This window comes from Perissodus microlepis, chromosome 20 (assembly GCF_051167445.1).
Source record: "Perissodus microlepis isolate ML-2025 ecotype Zambia chromosome 20, ASM5116744v1, whole genome shotgun sequence".
NCBI classification, from domain to species: domain Eukaryota; kingdom Metazoa; phylum Chordata; class Actinopteri; order Cichliformes; family Cichlidae; genus Perissodus; species Perissodus microlepis.
In genome coordinates this window covers 32,006,290-32,031,217 of record NC_140480.1, presented here as the reverse complement: position 1 = coordinate 32,031,217, position 24,928 = coordinate 32,006,290, and the positions used below count along the sequence as shown (strand labels likewise).

At 42.0% G+C, this 24,928-nt stretch overlaps 3 protein-coding genes across 3 annotated transcripts in view; 1 reads left to right on the top strand and 2 right to left on the bottom strand.

Moving 5' to 3' along the window:
• Positions 1-14,583, bottom strand: part of grm6a (glutamate receptor, metabotropic 6a) — a 32,948-nt gene extending 18,365 nt beyond the window's left edge. Inside the window, exons 1-7 of the mRNA XM_084916939.1 lie at positions 14,404-14,583; positions 11,757-12,386; positions 7,304-7,520; positions 7,090-7,225; positions 5,664-5,818; positions 5,408-5,548; positions 5,116-5,316 (exon numbers count right to left, since the gene is read on the bottom strand). Coding sequence (XP_084773065.1) covers positions 5,116-5,316; positions 5,408-5,548; positions 5,664-5,818; positions 7,090-7,225; positions 7,304-7,520; positions 11,757-12,341 — 1,435 coding nt within the window. The 5' untranslated portion in view covers positions 12,342-12,386; positions 14,404-14,583. The remainder of the gene's footprint in view (positions 1-5,115; positions 5,317-5,407; positions 5,549-5,663; positions 5,819-7,089; positions 7,226-7,303; positions 7,521-11,756; positions 12,387-14,403) is intronic.
• Positions 14,584-15,703: 1,120 nt separating this feature from the next.
• rad51c (RAD51 paralog C) lies at positions 15,704-19,055 on the bottom strand. The gene is made up of 4 exons (XM_084916941.1): positions 18,836-19,055; positions 18,213-18,456; positions 17,830-18,046; positions 15,704-17,738 (listed from the first exon to the last, which is right to left on the bottom strand). Exons 1-4 carry the CDS (start codon positions 18,951-18,953, stop codon positions 17,238-17,240), a joined length of 1,080 nt encoding a protein of 359 aa, XP_084773067.1. The 5' UTR covers positions 18,954-19,055; the 3' UTR covers positions 15,704-17,237.
• An 860-nt stretch (positions 19,056-19,915) lies between these two features.
• Positions 19,916-23,841, top strand: abt1 (activator of basal transcription 1). Its single transcript, XM_084916797.1, has 5 exons — positions 19,916-19,991; positions 20,127-20,477; positions 22,435-22,610; positions 22,730-22,915; positions 23,006-23,841. The coding sequence occupies exons 1-5, from the start codon at positions 19,931-19,933 to the stop codon at positions 23,183-23,185; spliced, it is 954 nt and encodes a 317-aa protein (XP_084772923.1). The 5' UTR covers positions 19,916-19,930; the 3' UTR covers positions 23,186-23,841.
• Positions 23,842-24,928: the final 1,087 nt, after the last annotated feature.

Here is a 24,928-nt window from a genome sequence, read left to right as displayed (position 1 = left end):
CAGGCAAAGTGCATTAACTTATTATCTCCGTGACTCTGAATAAAAACAAAAAACAGCTGTGGAAATTAAACCAACACCTGAACCACGCAGCGATCAGAAGATAGAGAACTCCAGCTGATCCAGAACGTGTTGTCCTCGTAGAGTCATTTCCATTACAACTTTGTAATAACATGGTAACAGTGTGGTAATAAGCTGAAACAAGGCAGTAATAGTATTGAAACAAATTTTTACCACTTAATTATTGCCAAAGTAATATCCAAATATTTATCTTGCATCATCAGTGGTTTTAGCTGTTTAGTGGTTTTATATTAGATTGAAATGTAAGAACGGGTAATAATGAATGCCTGTAAGGCAATACCAGTTTGTAGTAGTATAGTGATGTTTTGGTAACAACATAATAACCTGCCAGCAATAAAATGGTAATTTTCTATATATTGACATGTGGCAATAACCTCATAGTATGAGCATAATATTGGTTGATTCCATACCATATTAGGATAAATGGCATGGCCTGTATTTGTATAGCGCTTTACTAGTCCCTAAGGACCCCAAAGCGCTTTACACAACCAGTCATCCACCCATTCACACACACATTCACACACTGGTGATGGCAGCTACACTGTAGCCACAGCCACACTGGGGCGCACTGACAGAGGCGAGGCTGCCGGACACTGGCGCCACCGGGCCCTCTGACCACCACCAGTAGGCAACGGGTGAAGTGTCTTGCCCAAGGACACAACAACCGAGACTGAACCGGCAACCTTCCGATTACAAGGCGAACTTCCCAACTCTTGAGCCACGATCGCCCCGTGGCTCAAGATATTATTACCATGTAATAATGGTTGAATAAATCCTACCTTATGTCTGCAGTAGTATTTTTTGTTTGAAAGTAACATTATAAATAATGTGTTTAACATTGTTTGATATTAACTGAAAACATACATGGTGGTCCTGTTTCTGTCTAATTCCACATTAAGAATGAACAATGAAGTTTTGCATTGTTTAGGGAATTATAAATAAACTATCACATGTGTTTCCAGGTTATCATCATTCTTCTTGAGGTTTACTTTAATAGGCTATTAACATGGAATTAGATATAAATGTGAAATTTTGACTCTTCACGAGTCACTTTATAAAAATTTGCACATTATGCAAAGATATTGTCATTTTATTGCTAGCAGGTTATGATATTGTTACAAATATATTACTGTCCTATAAAAACTGGTTTTGCTTCAAAGGCATTAATTTATTATAACATTATTATCCCCAGTTTCTTGCCTATTATTACATAGTTACATAGATTTCAATGTAATAATATTATCCTCCCCAGTGTTACCAAGTGCTCATCAAATGGGATTGTCGATCATTGTGTAGTTCACAATAATGTTATAAAGACTCGATTTTACAATAAAAAGTACCTTAAACTGGTCATTATTGTGATTATTACTGTTAAAAATAAGAATTATTATGATTTCAAGGCACTTTGTATTTTTTTATATAAATAAAACTTGAAAAATCAGAGCAAACAATCTCCCTTCAGCACCCGCTGCCCATAACACCGAGGCTACAGCAATAACCGAATATATCAATATATCACCAGCCTCTCCTTTAAAAGCAACTTTCAGTCTAAATGAAGAGAACATGAACTCAAAACACTGCTCCTCGTATTCTGTTGCTCTTTATGATGCAATATTTTCATTATAGAGAAAAATCCCAATATTAGTATGAGAGGGCCTCAGAGATCACATGACCACGAGGTGTCTGTCTGCAGGATTCACCTTTGGTCGTGTTGTCCCTGTTCAGGTTTGTGTCTAGTCTCACAGAACCAAAAATCAGCCTTTCTTAAAGTTCAATCTCCTAAAAATCACAAAGAACCATAAATAAGAACTAAAATGATAAAATATTGATGATTTGAAGAAGATGAAATTTATGTAGAGGGAGACGAAGGAATGAGAGAGAGAGACTGGCGTGCTTTGTGGCATGCAGCTCTGGTGGTTACAGATTAAATCCTCTCGGTTTTCCAGCTGCTGCAGCTTCACATCTTTATAAAATATGGATTTGATGTCTAACAGGAACAGTTTGTTCAGTTGCTTGAAAAAAAAGTCTAAAACCTGGTCCTGAGGAGTTTCTGTAGATGTAGAGAGATGCTAAAAAAACAAAAAATAAAAACCCATCGATGGGGTTAGATTAATTGGTTGGTTCATTCTAAGTTGCTTACAGGTGTGAATGTGAGTGCCAATGGTTGTCTGTCTCTTTGTGTTAGCCTTGCATCATATTGGTGACCTGTCCAGGGTGTACCCTTACCCTGTGGTAGCTGGGATAGACTCCAGCCCCTCTACGACTCCGATAAGGATACATGGAAGAGAATGGATGTTGGATGGATGGATGGATGGATGTTGGTCCACAGAGACTCCTTCACTGGGACAGTGAAATCCTGCAGACCACCCGGGTGGTGTCCCTGCACAGCAAAATCTCCAGTGTTAAATTAACACTAGAGAGTGTCTATATGGGTCCACACCTCTGAGTGTTAAATACAACACTGTTGAGTGTTAAATTAACACTTTTGACAGTGTTATATGTTTAAAAGTAACCTAGTCAGTTTTGAAGATTAACAATGGCTAACACTGAGCAGTGCTGATTTTCTAACACTGGAAAATAACTCAAAATGTTAGAAATATTCCATATTTAACACTCAACAGTGTTGTATTTAACACTCAGAGGTGTGGACCCATATAGACACTCTCTAGTGTTAATTTAACACTGGAGATTTTGCTGTGTGATATCTATGAAATGCTAACGGTTAAAAATGTGAAACTCCTCTTGAAAATTTAACTAAAGTTGCCGTTAACGCATTTATGCAGCATTTAAATAGATTAAAATGTCAATCATGTATATTTAATCTCTGTAATATTCTGGATATTTCTAATTGAGCTATTTGTAAGTATCAGAGCTGTTTCTTATATTCAGTAACTTTGTAATATGCTGTATTATTTCATTTAGTTCAGTCTGTTGCTGTTCTTATTGTCTTCGAGCTCCTGTAACCACATCATTTCCTTATGGGTTAATAAAGTATTCTGATTCTGATAAAAGAAAGAGTTTTTTGTAGCTTCTCTCTGGTCAAAACTGGTTGCGATACAACGGCAAAAACTGAACTGTAGACGTGTGAATGCTGATATTGATCCACAAAGATTAGAGATCTTTAGAGATCAAACCGCCTCTTACAAAAGTAGAAACAGAGATCAGAATGAAACACATTTATCTGTTTTTTTTTTTTTAAAAGACAACTAACAGCAGCATGACTGTGGACAGACGTGCACAGGCTGCAACACGAGTTATTTAAATTTCAGTTCTGTTTCATTTGGTGAACTTACAGACTCAGGAATGCTGCTTGATTAATGTCAAGTCAATTATTCCAGTAGGAAACATGGAGGATTCTTGTTATTCTTTCTATCAAACAACTTGCTTATAAATGTGTTTATATCATTTTATTTGACATTTTATTCGATGCAGAGATTGTAGAAAGTAACTGGAATAAGGAATCATTCTTATTAGAAACTAATGAAACAAAGATGTAACTCAAGCCGACATCATGGTAAAGTCCAAGTATGATTGGACGTCATGAAAAGACCAGCTGCTGACGGTTAATCAACGTCTAAATGTTTGATGGCAAAAACAGAAAAAAGCTCATTGAATTGACTGAAACACATTTGTATATGAATTAAAAGAGAAAAACATGCTACACTGCAGTCATACAGTGAATATTTTAGTCAGAAGATTATTCATCTGTCTCATGTTCATGTTGTGCTTTATTTTTTTCTACTCTTTTGTCCTTCTGTGGTCAAATTGGGCGTGTTCCTGGGATTTGGTGGCATCACTGAAGGTCACTTGGCAGGAGCTTCAGTTTTTGTTGTGTCTGTTTAAACATGATAGATTGCATAAAAAATGGTTGCTTTAAAAAAAACAACCCTCAGCCCTCGAGGTTGCTGCTTGCTAAATGTGAGCTGTGCAGCTTCTTCTTCCACTCGTGTTGCACTGAGAGCAAACTACACAATCCTGCAGTACAAAGTCTACAAGCAGTACACAGACAACCTGGACATGTTTATATATATTCACTTTACTACCTTTTAGTTAATTTCTTTAGGAGTCCATTAAAGACCCAACAGCTGGAGGAAAAGCCCATTCCCTGCTATAAACTCTCACTGTTCCTCTGTCTGAGTGTAGCTCTTCTCCCTCTGCATATGTTTGATTTATGAAATCCAACATCGTTTCACCACATGGCACACCTTTGACTGCCACATTCATTGTATCGTCCATTTGTGTTAACATCAAGCTCTTAGTTAACATAAATGATTCATGAGCCTCCTCCCTGTGTCTCCTCTCTGCCGTGATGCTTCAGAGTCAGGTCCCGAGCCTTCAGCATTTTCAGAAGAATCTTGTTCACACCTGCAGACTCACATCAGCACACTCTTACATGGATATGTGTGAGCTTTTCTGTAAGTCTTACAGATTAGCCTTCTCTATTAAGGACAGATCCGTCACTTTCAGGAGTTCCTCAAAGGTTTCTTTCCACTGCTTGTCAGTTATCCCTGGTCAGTGCATGCAAATCATCTTCTCACTCAAAACAGCCGGGACTGATTCTGCCCTGAAGCTCTGCTCCCCTCTTAACCTCAGTGTTGAAGATGTACACCTGACCACATCCTGGTCCTCAGGTGTTTTGGTGCTTCAAAAATGCCAATTTAATGTTTACCGCCCACATATGACAGCATCCGCCCCTCGGGCCACTTGTTTTTCTTACTACTGCCACGTAGTGTGAATCCCAACCTTGATATCTCCGGAAAGGCAGTCCAGCTGCTCTCCAAGGGTTTGTTTCCAGAGTGCGGAGACGAATTACACCCAGTTGGCATCACGTTTTTTCCCCAGAGAGATGATGTACATGGAACCAGTTTTACAATAGCAACCAAACCAAGCTCTCTGCCCATTCCTCTAGCAACCACAATGCCTCATGAGTCAAGGTTCAAGACCAGGTCTGAGTATGGGGACACATTCGTATCCTTACTTCAGGTAAAGCACTGTTACCGTAAAACAGTGTAATGTGTTGTCTGCGTGTTTTCTTACCATTGAAGTTGACGGTTCTGATGTAGTTCAGCAGCACTTGTCCCTCCACAGGGTCCATGTTGTTGCAGACTCCGGAGCTGCCGGGACACATATCCTGGTGCATGTTGTGCAGAGCGTGAGCCATGGCGTAGACCGCATCGATCACAAACTGAACCTTTCCTTCCTGCTCGTAGAGCGAGTCCCGTCCGATCCTCTCGTCACCTGCAGGAACACACACTGTGTCACATAATGGGAAACTACTCGATAAGTTGACTCACAGCTGGTCCCAGACGCCCTTCAGGTGTAGCCATACCTGTACATTTCTTCTTATCGGGGTCCAGTTTGATTCCAGGCCGGGTCAGTTTACACCTGAAATCGTCTTCCCAGAACTCAGCAAACCAGATGTTCCTGCGGTTGTTCTCCAGGGAGCGAGTCATGAAGTACTGATCAAACCCTGCACAACAACAGTATAACACGCATAAAACACAAACAGCATCGAGTCTGAAAGCGTCCAGATGAATCAACTTTTTGGGATTCCAGCTGTTGCGTTTTTGTTTTCTTGGTTTTACCGTCAATCGAAGCCCGCTTTGGCAGGATGGTGACTGCACCCTCGGCAACATCCTCCAGCTCAGTGACCGGTGAGCTTTTTGCACCCCAGCTGTCTGACCCCACAAACAGGAAGTGGCCCGTCAGGTTAGCACGTTTTGCTGCCTCAAGGACACGCCTACCAGAAAGAGACAGAAAGAATCAGACAGTAAGTGATGTGACAACACATGAGGATGAGTCCGCTGCCATTGCTACTCCTCAGCCTCTGAGCAGACACACATATGGTATCGATTTCAAAGTCGCCTCATTCTCCAGAAAACTTGACCTCTGACCTTGAGGTCAAGGTTAAAGAGATTGAAACTCATCTGAGTTTTTAATAGATGCAACTATGGTATTAATTTGAAAATCCTGACTTCCTTCTTGAGTTATCGCATTAACAAGATTTTCAGAACACTTCAAATTCCATCAACCTTAAACGGTTGAGAAGTAAAATAAAATCAGTTAAACCTGAGAAAAGTTCCAATAAGTTCTTCATATTATGACAATGTTGTAAAAAATCTGCTGGTGGTTTTTGGAGGTCACTGGTTTTTCATAGTGTCTAATCACCTGCACTGTTGGTCAAAACTCCTGATCTGGACTAAACGTAAAAGGATTAATGGACTTAGTTGTGGTCAGGTTGGGTTTTTTGTTAAACAGACTTCTAGGACCGCCCACTTTCATCTGTGCAATATTGCCAAAATCAGCAACATCTGGTCTCAAAGTGCTGATGAAAAACTAGTTCATGCATTTGTTTCTAAGCTGGACTATTGTAAGTCTTTATTATCCAGTTGCTCTAAAAGCTCCATGAAAAGTCTTCAGTGGACACAAAAAGCTGCAGTGATTACTGAAAGGCACTAGAAATGGAGAACATATGTGTCCCATATTGGCTTCTGTTCATTGGCTCCCTGTTAAATAATTTTCCTCAAATACAAAGTTTCATGATCAAGACTTCAAAGTATCATATTATACCAAAAGAACGCTTCGCTTTTAGACTGCAGGCTTACTTATGGTTCTTTAGAGTTTCAATAAGGAAAATGGGAGGCAGAGCCTTCAGCTATCAGTGGAGCCAGCTCTCAGTTTGGGTTTTATTAAAGGGTAAAGTAAGCGCTGAATCAGCGGATCCTGAAGCATCCCTTATTTAAGCTCCCATAGGATTGTTGAACAACTTCCTATAATGTCACCAGAAATGGCTGCCCCTGGTCTGTTGGAGATCTCTTCTTGTTACAAAGGAGTTCTTCCTTCCCACTGTTGCCAAATGCTTTCTCACTGGGGATTGTGTAATTGTAGTTCTCTCTTTAATACTTCATGGTCTTTACCATACAGTGAGGCAGTTGTGAAATGGACCTTGTTGTGAACTGTTGCTACATAAATAAAAAGGGGATTTCTACAAAGTGATGTCTGTGTGTTTACTTGATGTCATCCTCATTGGCAAAAATGATCACGCCTCTGGCATTACTCGTCTCCATCAGACGTTTGATGATCTTATCAAACTCTCCAGCTGTTGGCTCGCGAGGAATCTTCACCGACTGAGCGATACACACCCCACCTGACATAAAAAGAAAGATGTTACCAAGAGATGGACAGATCAGGAAAAACACACAAGTTAAAAGAAAGCTCTGTGTACCAGCCTCTCTGGAGATCTGCATGAAGGCGTCGACTCCGCTCTCTCCATAGTTACCCTCCGAGGCCAGGGTGGACACGTAGTTCCAGCCCATGGCTTTGACGATGTCCAGCATGGCCTGAGCCTGGTATGAGTCCGGAGGAACCACCCTGGAGAAGTAGTCGTACCGGTTGTTATCACTGAGCTCCGGAGCTGTGGATGCATAGCTCACCTGAGGGATCTGAGAGACAATCATCCAACAGGTGACAGGTTTAAACAGAATCTGGTCAAAGACACGTCCTTTATCCTGACAGTCAGCGCTCAGGTTAAATTAAACACACTGGTCAGACTGGAGACACTGCTGGAGTTTAACAGGCCAGGAACACAATACGCACACACGCACGCACATAGAGGATTAATGTTGTGTAACAGCTGAGCAGAATGTGTGTCAGAGCCTCAATAAACAGAATAACAATCACATTAACGCACAACACTGCGCCTGTGTGTATGTGTGTGTGTGTCTGTGAGCAAAATAATGAAGGTCTCCACATTAATGAGAGCAGACCTCGTTATGACATCCATCATCATCATCATCAGGGAGAATCCTCAGTGGAGCGAAACAGACATGAACTGAGTCTCACTTTACAGCCTTCACTTTTTCCTCTGCACTTAATTTATGTCAACAGTGAGCACCTAGGAACGCTCCGTGGCACCATCAACCCCCCACCAACTCTCTGTGACATCACCTAGCAGGTGTGCAGGTCTGTGCTCAGCAGGTGATCGGGTCCTCTCAGCTTTCAGTTCTCTATAAAAGAAGGCGTTAACGCAGATAACGCTGCTTACAGCTAATTGACCAGTTTGCTAAATTTGGTAGCTATGGCTCATGAGATCAATTGGGTTATAATTGTAAGGTTGGTGGTTTGACACTTGGCTGTTCTAGTATACATGCAGTAGTGTCTCTGAGCAAGACACCCATCCCAAATTGCCCCCAATGCATCCATCATCTGAGGAATGAGCTTAAAGTATGTAAATGGAGAAAATGGCTTTCAGTGCACTTTCCATTCATCAGTCAAAACATAACAGTCATGATTTAATATAGATGGGGCTCCATATGTGCCAGAAGCTGACGTTTGTAATGTGTGATTACGTGTATTCTGCTGGGGTTTGCTTTAAAATTCAGCTGCTGAAATATACCCGTTACACTCAGTCAGGAGTGTAAACCTGGTTCTAGACTGAACCTTCAAACCCGGCTCTGAACGCTCAAAAACCCTTTAAAAATCTGACCTAATTTGAGGACACACATCTTCACAAAAACGCACACAGAGAGCACCCGTAACAGAGTCATTAAAAGCTTTCATTAGAGTCAGTCAGTCATCCAGACACAAAGTGTCTGTTTAAAACATTAATCCACCAACCAGACTGCTTCATCCATTCAACATCTGCCCTACTGTACCTGTCTGTCTCTAAGAGTGTATGTTAAACCAGATTAGCCATCCTTATATATATAAGAAGTTATGGATTGTATATAAAACATGGGCGTGATCGTCGTGACGTCACCTACTAGGTTGTAAAATCAACGCTGTTGCTGTCTGGGTTGTTATGAAAGAGGGGCGGATCTGACTGAGAAACCAAACAATACTGCACAATCATTTGAAAGCAACTCTTCAATGACAAATCACACCTTGTTTATGATCTATTTTACTCCAAATGAAAAGTCCAAAGTCAGTTTCTATCTATGATATGCTCTTTTCTAGTGCGAAAAGACCAAAAACGAACCCTGTTCCTCACTGTTTTCATTCTTCTAGCCGTCTTTCTATGTGCGCTGGTTGAATGAAAGTTCTTGGCTTCATCCAACATAAAGGCCCTAATACTGTGGGATCCTGCAGAAGTCTACTACCAACAGAAGATGAGTTAAAACTATTGCTAAAAGAGCATGTGCGACCTTCAACATCCTCACCAAACCTTTTCCTCCAAGCCCCAATATTAGCTCTTACCTTTGCACTAACCTTTGAACCCAATGCCCATGTTTTTCTAACAAGAGCCACTGCCTGCTGACCACAAAGCTCTTAAAAGGAGGGCAGTTTTAAGATAGTGGTGTCTTCACCTTCCACACCTAGAAGATACGTACATATTGTATATGCATGGGTCTGTGGGTGAAATTTGTCTGTGGCATCTGCAAAAAGCACCATTACAACACACATGCACAATCAACCTACACTTGACTGCTCTTAGTTTTGCAACCAAAATGGGAAACCTGAACTATAGATACTGAAAATGAAAGCCAGACACCACATTTAATTATTATAATACAGTCACTCTTGATATATGACAGAGAGCGGCGATCTAAAGTGTACTCCTACAGAAGTCGATTAAGTTGATGCAGCCCCTTTGAAACCAAAAGAAACAAAAGGGTCACAGCTCTGTTGAGCCTTGTATTCCTTTAGTTCTCAGAATTAAATACTTTATGAAGTTCTATATAAATAAAGGCTGTGGTTAGTTTTTTGATCTTCAGCTGCTTCCTGCAGATGGCCCAGATACATCACCAAGCACAGATGCGTGCTTCTAAACCAACCTCAGTATTCCATCCAAACCAGGCTCGGGTGTGAAATTTATGGTTTCGAGGGGTTTTGTTGTTACCTCAGTTTCTCTGGGTCTTTTCCCCTGTTGTAGTTTTGTGTCTTATTTTGAAATAAATATTTACACATTACCATAGCGACCAGAGAGCACTAAGGGGCAGAGAGGAGGGTGTTACTCTCAATGTTGTTGGTGCATTTCAGGAGGACGCTGCTAATAAAGTTACACAATTACAAACAGAATTTATTATTATATTTTAAAAAATACCACAGTTTTTGTCTTGGTCGTATCATTTTATTTTGTTGTATTTATCCACAACACCTTAAAGGCCGGTGGTGAAAATATTGTCTGACATTAAACCGTCCGTGGCACAAAAAAGTTTGGGGACGGCTGGGCTGCATATATAAACCTTTAACTTTCAGCCTTTTTGCTGATATTCAACCTCTAACGCTGACAGCCTTTAACAATCTCCTCAAAGACTCACACATGGACTCGTCTCCATATTTGTCCTGCTGGATCTCAGTCCTGCATTTAGTTCATGTTAATGAAGAATGATGCAAACAGGCTTCTGTGATAGAGCCGGTACTTTTTAAACTTTACGGGTCACAGTCTGGGTCACGTCTTATCGTCAGGGCTGAATGAGGTTACTAAGATCCATCCATAAGGTTATGCTTCAATATTGCCCAGGCTGCTGGGGGACTTCTTATAATGCACTCACCTCAACCAACTCTGCTGTCCTTTGCTCTCCCTGCATTCATGTGTTATTAATAACCATTAAATATCATTAACTTTGCGTTTTTCGTCTCCTGTAGTTTGTGCTTTGTCACTGCTATTCTTACACCTCCTTGTACTGGTATCATCGGCTCCTGGGCTAAATCAACAATGTGTGTTATTATTATTTTGTTTGTTGTCTCCCTATGATCTTTTCTAAGTGTGCTCGAGGCGGCTTCCTGTTAAAAGGGTGTTTTATTCTCCCTCATGTTGCTAATAGGAGAACAGTTGTCCTTCTCTCTATAGAGTTCCAGGGTTTTTATCTTGAAATAGAAACTGCTTTGAATGAATCAGTGCTGTATAAATAATAAATAAAAATCTAATTCTGTACGTGTTTTTCAGACCACCATACAAATGAACACACATTTTAATTTCACTTACATGAAGAATTTATGTCGTTCAAAAATTAAATAAATAAATAAATAAACCATAAAGTAATGTAAAAAATAAACTAACAAATTCTCAACTTTCTAAACAATTTTTGTTGTAAATGATGATATAATATAAAATAAACTGAACTTCATTCTACACCTGATTTAACTCGCACTGCTGCGTTCTTGTTTCATTATGCAATGGCAATATCCCTTTGTTAACTGTGCAGAGTCTAATCTGACTGGGAAATTATACTTATTGTTTTGTAATTGTAATCTAACAAACAAAAAGGTCTCAATTTTTGGATTTACCAGATTTAATCTGACCAACAATGTTGGGATTTTGCCCAGCTTTTGTGTTTGAACTCCTTCCCCTCCACAGTTGCTTTTCAAAAATTATTTTCTATAAATTCAAACTGCTCAAGAAAATCCATCAAGAAGCTCTTTAACATCCAAACGATGCCAGTGATACATATACTCCAATAGCCACTCTATTTCTTGTTCATTACCTTACTTGAAAGGAATCCCAGTCCATATGTGCACCAGTCTCCAGCACCAGTGTATGTTTATGAAGTCTTTTTGCAACCCCATATAATCTAAAACAAGACATTTGATGTATTTTGCTCTGTGTGGAGTAAATACTGAGTAATCTCTCAGTTTTTAGTTCAATACTTCACAACCTCCAGTTATTTTAACCATCTTTAGGGCTAACTCGCTATAATCTCTATATTCATGCTGTATAAAGACAGGTGTCCTCTTACTTCAAAAAGCCGCAGGATGTTGGCCACCATGATCGACACAGAGCTGGCTGATGCTCCGATCACTCCCACCACCCTCTCCGGCTTTCGGATGATGGGCGGCTCGCCATTGGAGCAGCGAATGTCTGATGTGTCTTTCTGGATAAGAGCCTGAACAAAGGTGAGTGACTGTTCCAGAGCGTAGGTGTCTCTGGAGCAGGTGTCCAGGATCCGGGCCCCAAGTGTGATATTTGGCAGCAGCTCAGGGTCGCTGTTAATCTGGTCCAGAGCGTACAGCATGGCCTCCATGCGGTGGATCCCCTTTTCCTTCTTTAGCTCCCCACAATTTACACCATGGGGTCCGCGGGCATGGATGGGGAACAGCCCGCCCAGAGTGATGTCACCTGGTATCTTTATGGAGTGGGGGTGGAAGTGCTGGTGAGAAGCGCTCACCTGGACCACCTGTCCACCAGTCCAGAGGCAGAGAGATAGCAGGAGGCGGGGCCACAGATGATATTGGTAGAAAGTGCAGAAGAAGACATGAAGGTAATGAAGATGATGATGATGGCGGAGGGGGAGAGAGGATAGGGCAGGGCCTGATGATGTCATACTGAGGTGATGTTCAGAACTGAGCTTTCATCCTGCTGTGGAAACCTAAGGAGACAACAAACAGTCAGTGGTGTCAGTAACTCCACTACGATTCAAAGGTTGTCCTGGTTTTTGTGAAGAAAATAAGACCTGGGTTGATCTAATATAACCTGATGATCAGAACTGTTGCATAATAATCATAACTCATTAGACTGGTTCTCTGTGTAGGCATACAGAGGCAAACTCTCAATATTTCACTACATTAGGAATAAATGTGTCTAGTTCAGAGTCAGAAGAATCAGCTTGTGTGGGTTTGATAACGGCCAAAAGGATGGCGTAAACTTTATTTCACCTCCATGATGGAAATTAACAAAATGAAATAAATTTGATACAATTTGTGTTTGCTGTGCTATCACATATCACCACAAAAATGTGATAAGCAAAATACAAACAGAAATTGGCACAGGTCCTTCATTAAATGGTCAGAGCCAAACTCTGCGAGGCTGTGAAAGGACAAGCGCACAGTTTAGTTTTTAGGGGCATTTTGAGGCTACAGTCAAACCCACAGTTGCTTCACACATTCAGTTTGCCAGATTTATTACTTCCTCTTTGATGATCACAGCAGTTTTCAGCTGTGCTAACATTTTGAAGAGATAAACTTTATTAGCAATCACAATGTTCCAGTGGAACAGAGGAAAAGCTGCCTCTTCTTCTTTCACCTGCTCTCTTTTGGGGTCACCACAGCAGATCATCTACCTCCACTGCACCCTCTAAACCATCCCCTCAACACTCTGCATGTCCTCTTTCACTGTCCAAACCTTCTCAACCTCATGTCTCTAACTTTGCCTCCAAACCGCTGAGCTGTCTTTTGCACCTTGCACCACCTCTTATCCTTTTGTCAGTGTCACAGTCTCCAAACCTCCGTTAGAAATAATAAACTATCTAATGATGAATGACTCCAATAATCACTGCCATTTAACACACTACTAATCAAATTAAAGTTGAATCGGATAAAATGCTCTCTAAGCTCTACTGTACTCTTTATTTTTTGCTTCTTCAGCAGTTTGACACATCGTACGTGGCAGATGAAAGCACCAGAGAAGACCAAAGATAAGCTTAATTGCATGTTTCAAACTCACCATAAAAAAAGAAAACCGCTTTTTACACAAATTAAACAAAAGTGCGAGCCATGTTAACGAGACTCCAGCTTCACTCAGATCTTTTCCTCCTCCTTCTTTCTTCAATGTCCCAGAGGAACACTTCCTGATTAGATTAGCAGTCTAGTAATGATCAGATGATGTATTCTCACTAAGCACTCCCTGTTAAAGCATTATCTCTATATTCATGGAAAAATTTTGTTTCCTAGTACTGAAAAAAAATGCAGACTTAGCCTTTTTTACTTTTGAGTGAAAGTCAGAAACTTATGTCTGTGCTGAATTTAATTAAGAATGTTGGATCCATCAGCAGCTCAGTTTGTTCTTGAAGTAGAAAGTCAGTTTGATATGTGTCATATTTTAATCTTAAATTAAGATTTTATTAACAGGATCATCCAGTGAGCCTGGTGGTTACTGAAGAGCAGCGAGAGCCCGTTATCAGTGAGCCGGAGGGGCTTTCAACAGAATGAGTCTTCAAAGAGGAAGATGGAAGTCCTGAAAAAATGATCTGCAGTGTGTGAGGCAAGAAGCATCTCTCAGCTCAACATCCTCCAAAAATTCAATATTATTGAAAAAAGCAATCTAAAGTTTAACAGTAATAGAGCGACCATCAGAACATAGACATTAATCACTTTCATGTATCTATTTATTGATCAGTTAAGTCACAAATATATTGATCAGATGAGTTCAGCTCATTGAATGTTTACACAGCCAAATGCGTGCTGCACATCACATTCACTCCTTCCCGGAGGTTAAACAGTTATCTGGGTTTAAAAGAAAAATAACCCTCACAGTTGACCATTACATAAAAGCAGCTTGTTTTCCGTGTTCGCCTGATAGTCCTGCTGTATCGTGGACTGGTTTCATTCACTGGTTCTGCTGGAATCATTTTCTCTGACTGGTTTTCCTTCACCAGGTTCTGCACTCACCGCAGCGGGATCCCTCTCCTCGCGGTCCGAGCTCAGTCCCGAACCCGCTCCGCTCCGCCTGCAGGTCCGCAGACAGCCGCCGCTCCTCTCCGGTAAACTCTCCGCTGGTCCCGGCGACTGAGTCAAACTCCGGTTCACCTCCTGCTGCTCCTCCAATCAGCGGACTGAATATCCCGTCTGTCTCTCCGCCTGCCTGTCTGTCTGTCTGTCTAATTAAAACATGCACACTAACGCTCGGCGTGCACTGGTTTTACCATCCTTATGAGGACTGGGCTGAGGACTTTCCTGCAGTGCGAGGACCACGTTTTGCTCGCTGCTGTTTGAAGGTTTCTGCAAATCAGGTTGAATCATGTTAATGAGGGTCTTTGCGAGCACACAACGAGAAAGTAGGTGTGTGTGTTCCGTGAACATGTTTTTACTTTATTATTAGCTTTTTAATTTAGCCCAGTGATTATTTTAGAGTCGATCTCTGAAGGTCAGGTGTGACAAAAAGTACAATTTTACTTATATAGGACATTTCAAGGTAAATATAAAATGCTTCACAACCAAAAAGTTACCTATAAACAAGTTTAAAAGAATGATTTTGAGTCATTTTTTATAAACAGACTGAATCCACCGATCTCAGTCTGAGAGATGGGGGATGATTCACCGTCCATACGGAGCTCTACAATTAAAAACCAGATTCTTAAAGTGGACTCTGAAGCTAATGAGGAGGTTTTACAAAGACAAATGAACAATTAATAACAGCAATCCAGGGGTGATGAAATAAAAGCATTAATGACAAAACATTAACATTTTTTAAGTGAGTGAACATCTGTAGTGAAAGCAGAGGTTTCTGAAAAGGACCTGGAGTTTCCTTTAGCTTAGGGACAAATCTGTGCTGAAGGACTTCTGTTTGGTCTTCACTAAGCTGGAGAAAACCGTAACCACCCTACTTTTAATAAAGCCTATGCATATCCAATTTCTGTAACTCAGAAACATCTCTGGGCAGCAGTGATAAGAAATGCCCTGAAAAGTGCCCAAAATGTACCAAGCTGACCCTTTGTTTACCGACAGCCACCACTGCTGGCTTCTGTCACTTCTGAGTGTTTACCTGCTCAGGTGTCGGACAGGTGTTCAGTGTTTACCTCCTGATGTTTAAACCCACTTTGATCTTCCTGTGTGTAGTGATAACAACATCTGTTGCTAGGGAACATCTGCCTGTAAATATTCAGTGTCAAAAACAATAATAATAATAAAAAAGTTCGGAATGACAAAAACTTATTTGAAATTATTTCAGTTTATTTCTGCAGCTGCCAATCATGTCAGCAGAAGTGCATCATGGGAGATGGTGTTTATTTATTAGTTGCCCTTTCTCTCCTTACTTCTGTGTGGAAAATCCACACACTGAAGAAGCTTTTTTCAGCTGCTCCCTTATTCACAACAGCACAGCAGGCAGCTCGACATGTTTTAATTTGCTAGATTTGTATTTATGTCAGATGTCCTACCTGAAGTAACCCCAACAGGCTTTGTGTGTGGACTCTCATGAGAAAAGACAGACTGTATATAAAAGATGGACACTGGGCATTGCTGTTAGCGTCTGGATTTTGAAGCCATAACCACGAGTGCCTCCAGAATTTTTTTCATATGGGGGCCACTAAAAATATTGAGATGGCGCACCAAAAACAGAACAGTGCAGGGACGCAATGAAGGAAGGGACGACGGGAAATCGTGAAGGCATGACAAAAGAATTGTATACAATGAATTCAAAATTATACACAATATTTCAACTCACTGTGAAGTGTCTTCCTGTCTCTTGTGCTCATGTTTAAAATAATAACCAACACTGGACAGTCTTGTAAATTTTGAGGGGCGGCCAGTGGCCCCCCTGGCCCCCCCTTGGTGGCGACCCTGGCCATAACATTTCTGTCCAAAAATGGCTGGATCTGACCATATTCTGCTTCTGAAAGGTGCTTCATCAATGAAGTTCATTATTTTAATTGTTGTTGTCACAATAATAAAAGAAAAGAATAAATCCATTTCATGTCAAAAAACTTTATCTTAATTGCCCCTCAGGGATAAATAAAGTTTTTTTGACTTTGACTTGACCTAAATGAAATTTAAAGTCAACAGGTGAAAATTCCAGACACGATTTCTACAAGCAGTCATGAAGGTCTCCATTGTGGCTTGATGCTTATAGTCATCAGTAAGAAGCTTTAACACATCAATCCTCCTGTTTACCATCAGAGAAAAGCGAAGACATCCCAAAGCTCGCTGCTGTATTTCTACCCCACCCCTTAATTAAGCGACCCTTAGGCACTCTAAACAGAATCACACTCATCATGGACTGAGAGGGTGGACTGGAAATGAGCCAGTGTTTCTGCCTATTTCCAGCAGAAGAAACAATCCTAAAGAAAAGCTTGAACACAACAGTAATGTGTGTTGCACCTGAGGGTAAGACAAGATCGTCTCAGTAGAAACAACAGAAACAATGTTTTAATAAACTAAATGAATCCAGATGTGTCTGTAGTGCTAATCTCCCTCTATAAATATCGACATATCAAAATATGAAGACTCTGCAAGCAAGAGAGCCACCCTCTAACCCCTGATCTCTGCTCTTCTGCAGAGCAGCTTCTCTAAACGCAGAAGTATTCAGCATCTGCTCGGGAAAGTCAGGGATGAACGGCGCGGACAGGAAGAGCCACTGACTGATAACCAGTTCTGTGTCTCCACCTGCTGGACTCAAACTGAACTTTATTTAAACAGGAACCTCCTGTGTGAACACAGCAGTGTCATTAAATCCACACGAGGCAAATGCTCAATCAGCCTCTTCTTACTGGACAGTTTCCAACTAATCAGCTGCTTGTGTCTTTTGGATCAGCAGCTGATTGGTCAGTGTCCATTCGAGGCCGTTTGCTGTGCGGCATTTCTGATTGATCGGCATCTCTGAAGCCTTCGGGGGTGATCTGGTATTGCACCATGGTTTCCACGTGACATGGAGACTTAAAGATGGTCGCCAGACGCCGCGACCCTTCCCACTGTAGGAGGAGCCTGATTGTAGGGGCGTGGCCCCAACACTCCCCAAGGGCAGGGACAATGTGCGATTGGCCGTCCCGGATCCGGGTCGTCATCTGGTTGGTGATTACCACTGCAATGTTATAGTTTATTGCCATGGTGATTAGCTGCTGGCCGACGCCATTAAGGAGGCGTGTTCTTTGTGAAAGCTCGTCAAAGAGCAGGCGGAAAGGAAATGCCACACTGTCGATCACCAGGAGGCGGATCTTTGGATGCTGGGACAAGAAGTCAGGAAGTAGATGGAGCTCAGCTAGCAGCTCCACGTAGTCATGGCAACGCACCTGAGTGAGGCGAGATAGAGAGCCAATCAGAATTTTAGAAGTTTGCAGATGCATAGTGACATCACTGCATACATCACTTAGTAGACATTACCAAGAAGATGTTGGACAGGATGGTCTCCACGGTGAAGGTCTCCATGGCGGCTCGTTGCTCATCGTCCTCAGCCAATAAGGAGCAGTGTCTAACGGCGGCTGCTGCGATGTCGGTGACCCTCTGAAGCAGGAAGCTGCCCACTGTGTCAATAAACATCACCTGACCTTCGACCCCCCCGAAGCACTGAGGCACCTGAACATCCACCGCCAGCTGCAGACTGAAAGGGCGACATCATCACTCACTTTACTGATCCACATAACGGTGACTGATTTTCCTCGACTGTTTTCCTCACGCCATCATCACAGCTCCAAAACATCTGTAAGGTTATAGATGATGGTGTGTGTGTGTGTGTATATGTGTGTGTGTGTGTGTGTATTTCTTACCACAGCTGCGTTTTTCCGATTCCCGGAACTCCACAGACTTCCGTTATTTTCCCGACAGGGATTCCTCCTCCGAGACATTCATCTAGCTGAGAGGAGAATGTCACGATGCTCCTTAACTCCTCCTCCTTCTGCAGGAGCTCCAGAGCGGTCAGAGATGCTGAGACGTCACCACTTCCGCCTCCTCCTCCTCCACCTTTCACAGCCTTCAGCACCTCCACAGCCTCCTCTTCACTCAGGCCGGCCTCTGAAATGAAACTCCTTGATAAATCTCGCATACTTTGTTTTCTTCCAAAGGCTCAGCTGTGTTTCACATAAAAAGCAGCTTGATGTTTATTGTGATGAAAAACGTGACTCAGTTCAGTGTCAGTGTTTTGAGCACCTTCCTGTCCATAAGTCTGCATTTCAGCAGAATATAAAAGGTAAACAAACAAACAGCTTTCAGCCATCCCTGCTCCTTATTACAAACGGTCTTCTCCAAAGACTAAACCATGAGTTACCAGGACGCTGTGAACCTGTTTTAGCTGTGATTTTTACTGCTGCAGGGCTTTAAAAGACAGACGAGCTAAAATGTGACACATTTTGACTGGAGTTTTTGGGAACTGTGGGGGGAAATGGAGCGGTACCTTTGCTAAGCTTGTCCGGTTTGAAGTCCAATAGGTCCGCGGTGAGCTGGAAACCAGCACTACCCAGTTTCAGCCTCACAGCCTGGCTCAGTGGCAAACTGGACACCGGTCTCTGCATCTCCGCTGCTAAACGCTAACAGCTTCAAAGCAACCCGCCGTCACCGGCTTGCGTTTTTCACACGCGAAAACAAAAACTTACATCCGGTTATAATTTCAAAATAAGAGCCGTTTGACTTCCTTCGGCTGTTAATGATCCCTTGTTTCACTTTTCGAAAAACACATCTAATGTTAGTCCTGAATCTGGGATCCTCCTGTTTGCAGCATTTCTCGCCAAGTTTCCTGAAGGTTCGATGACTGAGGTCAGAACATGGTTCCTAGGATTTATAAAACTGAAAAAACAAGGTGGAAGAAATACAGCTTAGATTAAAATTTGTAGAGAAAAACACTGCAGGATTTTTAGACTCATGAACCGCCCATGTCCTAAAGATGTGCGTATGCAATTAAATGAAATGTGGAGCTGCACTAGAATTCAAACATCATTTTGTTTTTAAGAAATATTTTACAAAGTCGAGAAAGGATTTTTCAGACTCTTTATTTAAGTAAATATCATAATCTACAGAAGTAACAGTACATGAAGTTCAGCATGTGAAAATACTTTATAACTAATTATTCCGAATCATATCCATGGTCCTAATGAATCAGAAATACTAGTCCATTAATGTGTATACCACTTTAATGTTGTAATTGAGAAGTTTTTCATTATTCCTGTACTGTCAGGCAGCGATGGCTATAATAATACAGCAGAACGTAGTAGTAAAATAACTAGTAATACCTAAAGCTTTAATAAAAATGCTATGGAGTTTAAGGTACATTTTGCCCACCTCCCCCAGCTTTGCCATCATTTTACACAATAAATTAAAAAAAAAATCTGTTTAAAAAATTGTTTCAACAAATAAACTGCTGGGGAAAGACAAAAATGTTTCCTTTATGAAAGAAGATTATACAACACCCACCTAATGTTTTATTTTGAAGGCATAACCGGAAGTCAACTGTCAGCTGATCTTTGTTAGTGCGCCGCTCTGTTTCGTCAATCACATGCGACGGTTTGCGCACGTGAAACGTAACTGTGACAGAAGTTCGTCAAAGAAATCTCAAAGTAAGCATTTATTGTGAGTTTGAAATGTTTTAGTTTGAAAAAGTCTGCACGCGGAAGTTATTCTGGGTCCAGTTTTGCTGCTCTCGCGATTATCTCTTCAGTCTGAGTCACGTGCAAACACGTTTTGTTTTATAGAGATGGAGAGAAGAGAGGAAGACGAGGACACGAAGGCGATTGCTCAGAGTGAAGATGAAGAAGAACAAGACGACGACGAGGAGGAGAAGCGGGAAGATGGTGATTTTGATGACGATGAGGAGGAGGGAGCTGCTGCAGACAGAAGAGATGATGAGGATAAAGATGTTGGTGACAAAGACGCTGTTGAGGTAAAAGAGAAGAAGAAGAAGGTAAAGAACGTATTTCAGGACAGGAAGTGCGTCCCTGGAATCATCTACCTGGGTCATATTCCTCCGAGGTTCCGCCCCAAACAGCTGAGGAACCTGCTATCAGTGTACGGAGAGATCGGACGCATATTTCTACAGCCTGAAGGTACAAGTACTACCAGAATACACACAGATATTACTACCACAGTACAACACAGACAGTACGTGGTGCAGATATACTCCTTCGATACACACACAACACTAACGAATGAACGAAAACAAACTCTACCTGGATCAGTAATCTAGAGTACCAGCTCTCTGTGCTTTCTGGGTGTTTCCAGATGTTTCTGGGAGTGATGGAATTTAAAAAATGAAACAAGGGTCACTGTTTCATTTTTCACGGTTTATGTCCATCCATCCATGCATTTTCTTCCGCTTATCCGGGGTCGGGTCGCGGGGGCAGCCCGAGCAGAGAAGCCCAGACCTCCCTCTCCCCAGCCACCTCCTCCAGCTTATCCGGGGGAACACCAAGGCGTTCCCAGGCCAGCCGAGAGATATAATCTCTCCAGCGTGTCCTGGGTCTGCCCTGGGGCCTCCGTCCGGTGGGACATGCCTGGAAAACCTCGCCCAGGAGGCACCCAGGGGGCATCCTTGTCAGATGCCCGAACCACCTCAACTGGCTCCTTTCAGTGTGGAGGAGCAGCGGCTCTACTCTGAGCCCCTCCCGAATGGCCGAACTTCTCACCCTATCTCTAAGGGAGAGGTCAGCCACCCTTCGGAGGAAACTCATTTCTGCTGCTTGTATTTGCAATCTCGTTCTTTCGGTTTATGTCCTGACAAAAAAAATATACAATTAAAAGCTTCTCCTGGATATAAAAATTCCAGAGGGTCCAGTCCAAAAATGCCTTTTTTTGATTAACTAATTTTTCAATGGACTCGACATTTTGTTACCATCATCAGTCAGAAAGCACCATTTTCTAACCAAATGAGGAATTTTCACTTTTCAAATACTACTTCCAGTTTCTCCTGTTTTACAGTCAGATATTTTCTTAATCTCAATTCATCCTGTCTGCAGACTGCAGATTAAACTGAGTGCAACAAATATGGAAAACCCACCTTACAGCGTTGTTGCCGTATATCTTACAAACAGGCAGTGCTCTGAGCTCTCAGTCTTAAACCTTGTGTGGATGCCTTTGTTATGGAGCGATACTAAATGTTTAAAGCAGAATTTTTCAGCGAGTGTCTGCATTCTGCTTGTTTTTTGGTTCTATTTCTCCTCGAGGGGTTATTTTATTCGAAATAAAACACTCCACGAAACGCACTCGAGCTGTAATTTTACAGTCAATGGTTTTATATCACATGTGGGCAGGAGTCAGCCTTCAGACCATCTCACTTCAGCCCACAACATCCTAAAAGGAAAACAGAACTCCTCCTCCAGAAATCAATAAGAGGCAGCGTTATGCCAAGATGTCCCGAACTGCAACGGGTCTGTACTGCTCTATAACTGGACTCCAGATTTACCGCTGACCTGATCATCCCAACAAAAGATTTTTAACTAACAAAGATGTTAGGGCCTTGGGAGGCTAACTGAAATAAAATAAATAGAGGAAATATCCTTACTTCTAGTCTGTTTGGTGACATCTTTATTAAACATTGCCTCATGAGGCTCTTAACGGATGTATTTATTGAGACCTTGGATGTCTATAAGACTGTGAGTCAGCTGCTTTCAAAAAGGTTTGTTTTTATTGAAATATAGGAAACATAACATGTTCAATTTTTACGATAAATATTCTAAATTTATCACCAAAAAAGTTTAAGGGACCTAATCTGTGTTGAGAAAATGTACAATCGAAGATCAAATGAGTGACAAATTAAAAAACCTGAATACGGAGTTGGAGAACGTGGCTACCAGTTTTGTGGGTCCACCTGTCCTCTTGGGGGACAGGTAAAGTTCTGAGAGGCTAACCTGATCCTGTGATGGTACGTTTCAGCCACGTTAAACACTTACGTTGATCTCACACGTCAGCGCCACTGCATGAACAGCAAGTGAGGAAAAGTGCAGCTTTCACCATAGCCCCTCAGATATTTATCACCTGTTAATGTTCGATGCGCTCATCTTGCAGACAGACAGGTGAGGAAACGGAAGAAGAAGGCTGGGCTGCGGAGGTGTGACTTCACAGAAGGATGGGTGGAGTTCAGAGATAAACGTGTGGCTAAGAAAGTGGCGGCGTCGCTCCACAACACGCCGATGGGAACCAGGAAACGCCAGCGCTTCTCGTCTGACCTGTGGTGCATGAAGGTAGGTCTCTTCTTCCCTGTTAATGGACACCGATTACGCTGAAAATGCAGACAGACAGTTGTTTAATGTCATCATAGTGTCAAATAATTTGTCCCTACTGCTTACCTGTGTGTCCGCAGTACCTGCACAGGTTCCAGTGGATTCACCTGAGTGAGCGGCTGGCCTACGAGCAGACGGTCCTAAACCAGAGGCTCAGGACTGAAGTTTCGCAGGCGAAGAGAGAAACAAACTTCTACCTGAACAACGTGGAGAAGAGCGCTCACCTGGACAAGCTGAGAAAGAAGAGGCAGAGAGACGGAGAGCAGGTAAACGCTGAAGCACGAGCTGAAGCGATGAATGTTAGCCCTGCTCAGGCAGAGACGCACGTTCGCTCTAAAACTGTTTGTCATCGTCAGGTGGAAGAGAAGACGTGGGACTTCACTCAGCGCCAGACTGAGGAGGAGATCCAGATGAAGAAGAAGAAGAAGTACTCTGTTTTGCAGAAGCACCTGGACAAGGCCCGCCTCATGGAGCAGAAGAGCCAATCGAACGTCTCGCTTCTGGCCAAAATTTTCAACTCCAAACCGTCACAATGACAACAGAGAGATGCTTCATGAACTCCTGGACAAATGTTTCCGTAGAAAGTGTAGATTCCTTTCCCCAGCCAATCAAAGGCCAGTTTTGGCAGGGGAGGGGGCGGAGCAAAGGGAGTGGAGGAGAGCCAATATGGAGGAGTCATTCCACTTCCTTTTCAGCTCATTGTATAGAAATTGTTGTGATTAACTTACAGGTACAGAAGAGGGCGCCCAGTGAAGCTAATGGCAGTGCCGCTAACATGTCTGAGTTGAAATACACAACACCTATATTTAGATTTTATTAAAGCAAAGTTGAGTTTGCTCATAAGATGCTAGCGTTCTGCTAAAACATGCTGATTGGTCTGTCACCTCGAAGCCACGTTTCCCAGTGATGACTCCAACAGGCGTTACGAGCTTAGTTTAACCAGAGCAGGAAGTTTCCATGTGTGGCTCCGGGATGCTGACAGAAATTCTCTGATACTCACTTCACAATTGAATCAAAATGTTGGATGATAAGCAGAATGTGGTGCTGCGAGGTCTCTTAAACCTTCAGAAAGATATTTGACTGCAGTCGAAGATCCACAGGGCCTCCTATGGTACACGCTACCCTGTGAGTGTCCACTGTGAGTCTGGACTGGGAGTTCTGGATTATATTAAAAGATTTTGGAAAAATTCAATATTTTTTCTTCACGTGTTATTTTATGTTAATGTTTGTGAGCTGTTCCAGCGATGCGGTGTCGGTGAGCAGACTTTTCTGCCTGGGTATCTTTTCGGGATCAGCTCACATGTCGTCAGGCTTGAGGACAGAAGCTGGGGTCGTTTCTGAGAGAAGAAAATCACTGGGGACAAATTCTGTGGGCTGGATCTGCTGATCACTGGAGAATTACTATTCAAAGGTCTTGAGCCACTCCTGGTTTCTTGATATTTTGTTAGGAAATTGGGAAACAGTTTGAATAAACTCATGGGTTCATGAGCATGAAATTCAATATTTGATATGACGCCTTTATTTTTTCATCATAGCCTTCAGGAGTAGTTCTTCAAAGTTCTTCTTTGGATGTCGGCTACCTTTTGTTCTCTGTGACAATGATCCCACACTGCTTCAGTGATGATGAGGTGTGGGCTCTGGGGAGGCCGATCCATGACTGATTGTGTTTATATATGCAGCTTTTACTGCATTGGCAGTATGTTTGCAATCACTGTCATGTTCAAAAATGAAGTTGTTGCTAATTAGAGACCCCACAGATGGTATTTTATGTATCAAAAGATGTTGATACTCTTCTGCATTCATAAATCCATCAATTTTGACAAAATCTCCAATAACACTGGAATCCAAACCCACTGTTTTATAGATGGCTGCAGACACTCACTCTCTCCTGACCTCCTCCATACGTATTGATGACTACTTAAACCAAACTCTGTACAACCTGAGGCAGGATTTTTGAGTCATGTTCCTTTGTAGCCACTCTTACACTGATAGCATTTGTGATGAGGCTTCAGTGATGAGTGGATCAACTCAAAGACCAGACATGTCTCAGGGCCTGTGTCAGGGCTTTCCTGGACTTTTTTTCCTGTTTCTTAAAGGACATTACTCCACTTGTCCAGTTACTCTCCACATTATGTCAACATATGGACATAACAGCGAATCAGCTTGCTGGTCTAACGGTCATGTTTGGTCATTTTTTTTATAGATTGAAAAGCAATGAACGAACAAATTATGTGTTTGTGACAAGCTACTAACAAAGTGATTATTTAACTTTTTATTTA

Bases quoted from the DNA above. Each gene is read 5' to 3' on its own strand.
- rad51c (XM_084916941.1), bottom strand. From the start codon at position 18,953: ATGCAGAGACCGGTGTCCAGTTTGCCACTGAGCCAGGCTGTGAGGCTG. The intron at 18,047-18,212 runs GTAAGAAATACA...TCGCCCTTTCAG, and splicing joins ATCGGAAAAACGCAGCTGTG to TCTGCAGCTGGCGGTGGATG. The intron at 17,739-17,829 runs GTAATGTCTACT...CGCCTCACTCAG, and splicing joins TCCTGTCCAACATCTTCTTG to GTGCGTTGCCATGACTACGT.
- abt1 (XM_084916797.1), top strand. From the start codon at position 19,931: ATGCGACGGTTTGCGCACGTGAAACGTAACTGTGACAGAAGTTCGTCA. The intron at 19,992-20,126 runs GTAAGCATTTAT...TTTGTTTTATAG, and splicing joins TTCGTCAAAGAAATCTCAAA to AGATGGAGAGAAGAGAGGAA. The intron at 22,916-23,005 runs GTAAACGCTGAA...TGTCATCGTCAG, and splicing joins GGCAGAGAGACGGAGAGCAG to GTGGAAGAGAAGACGTGGGA.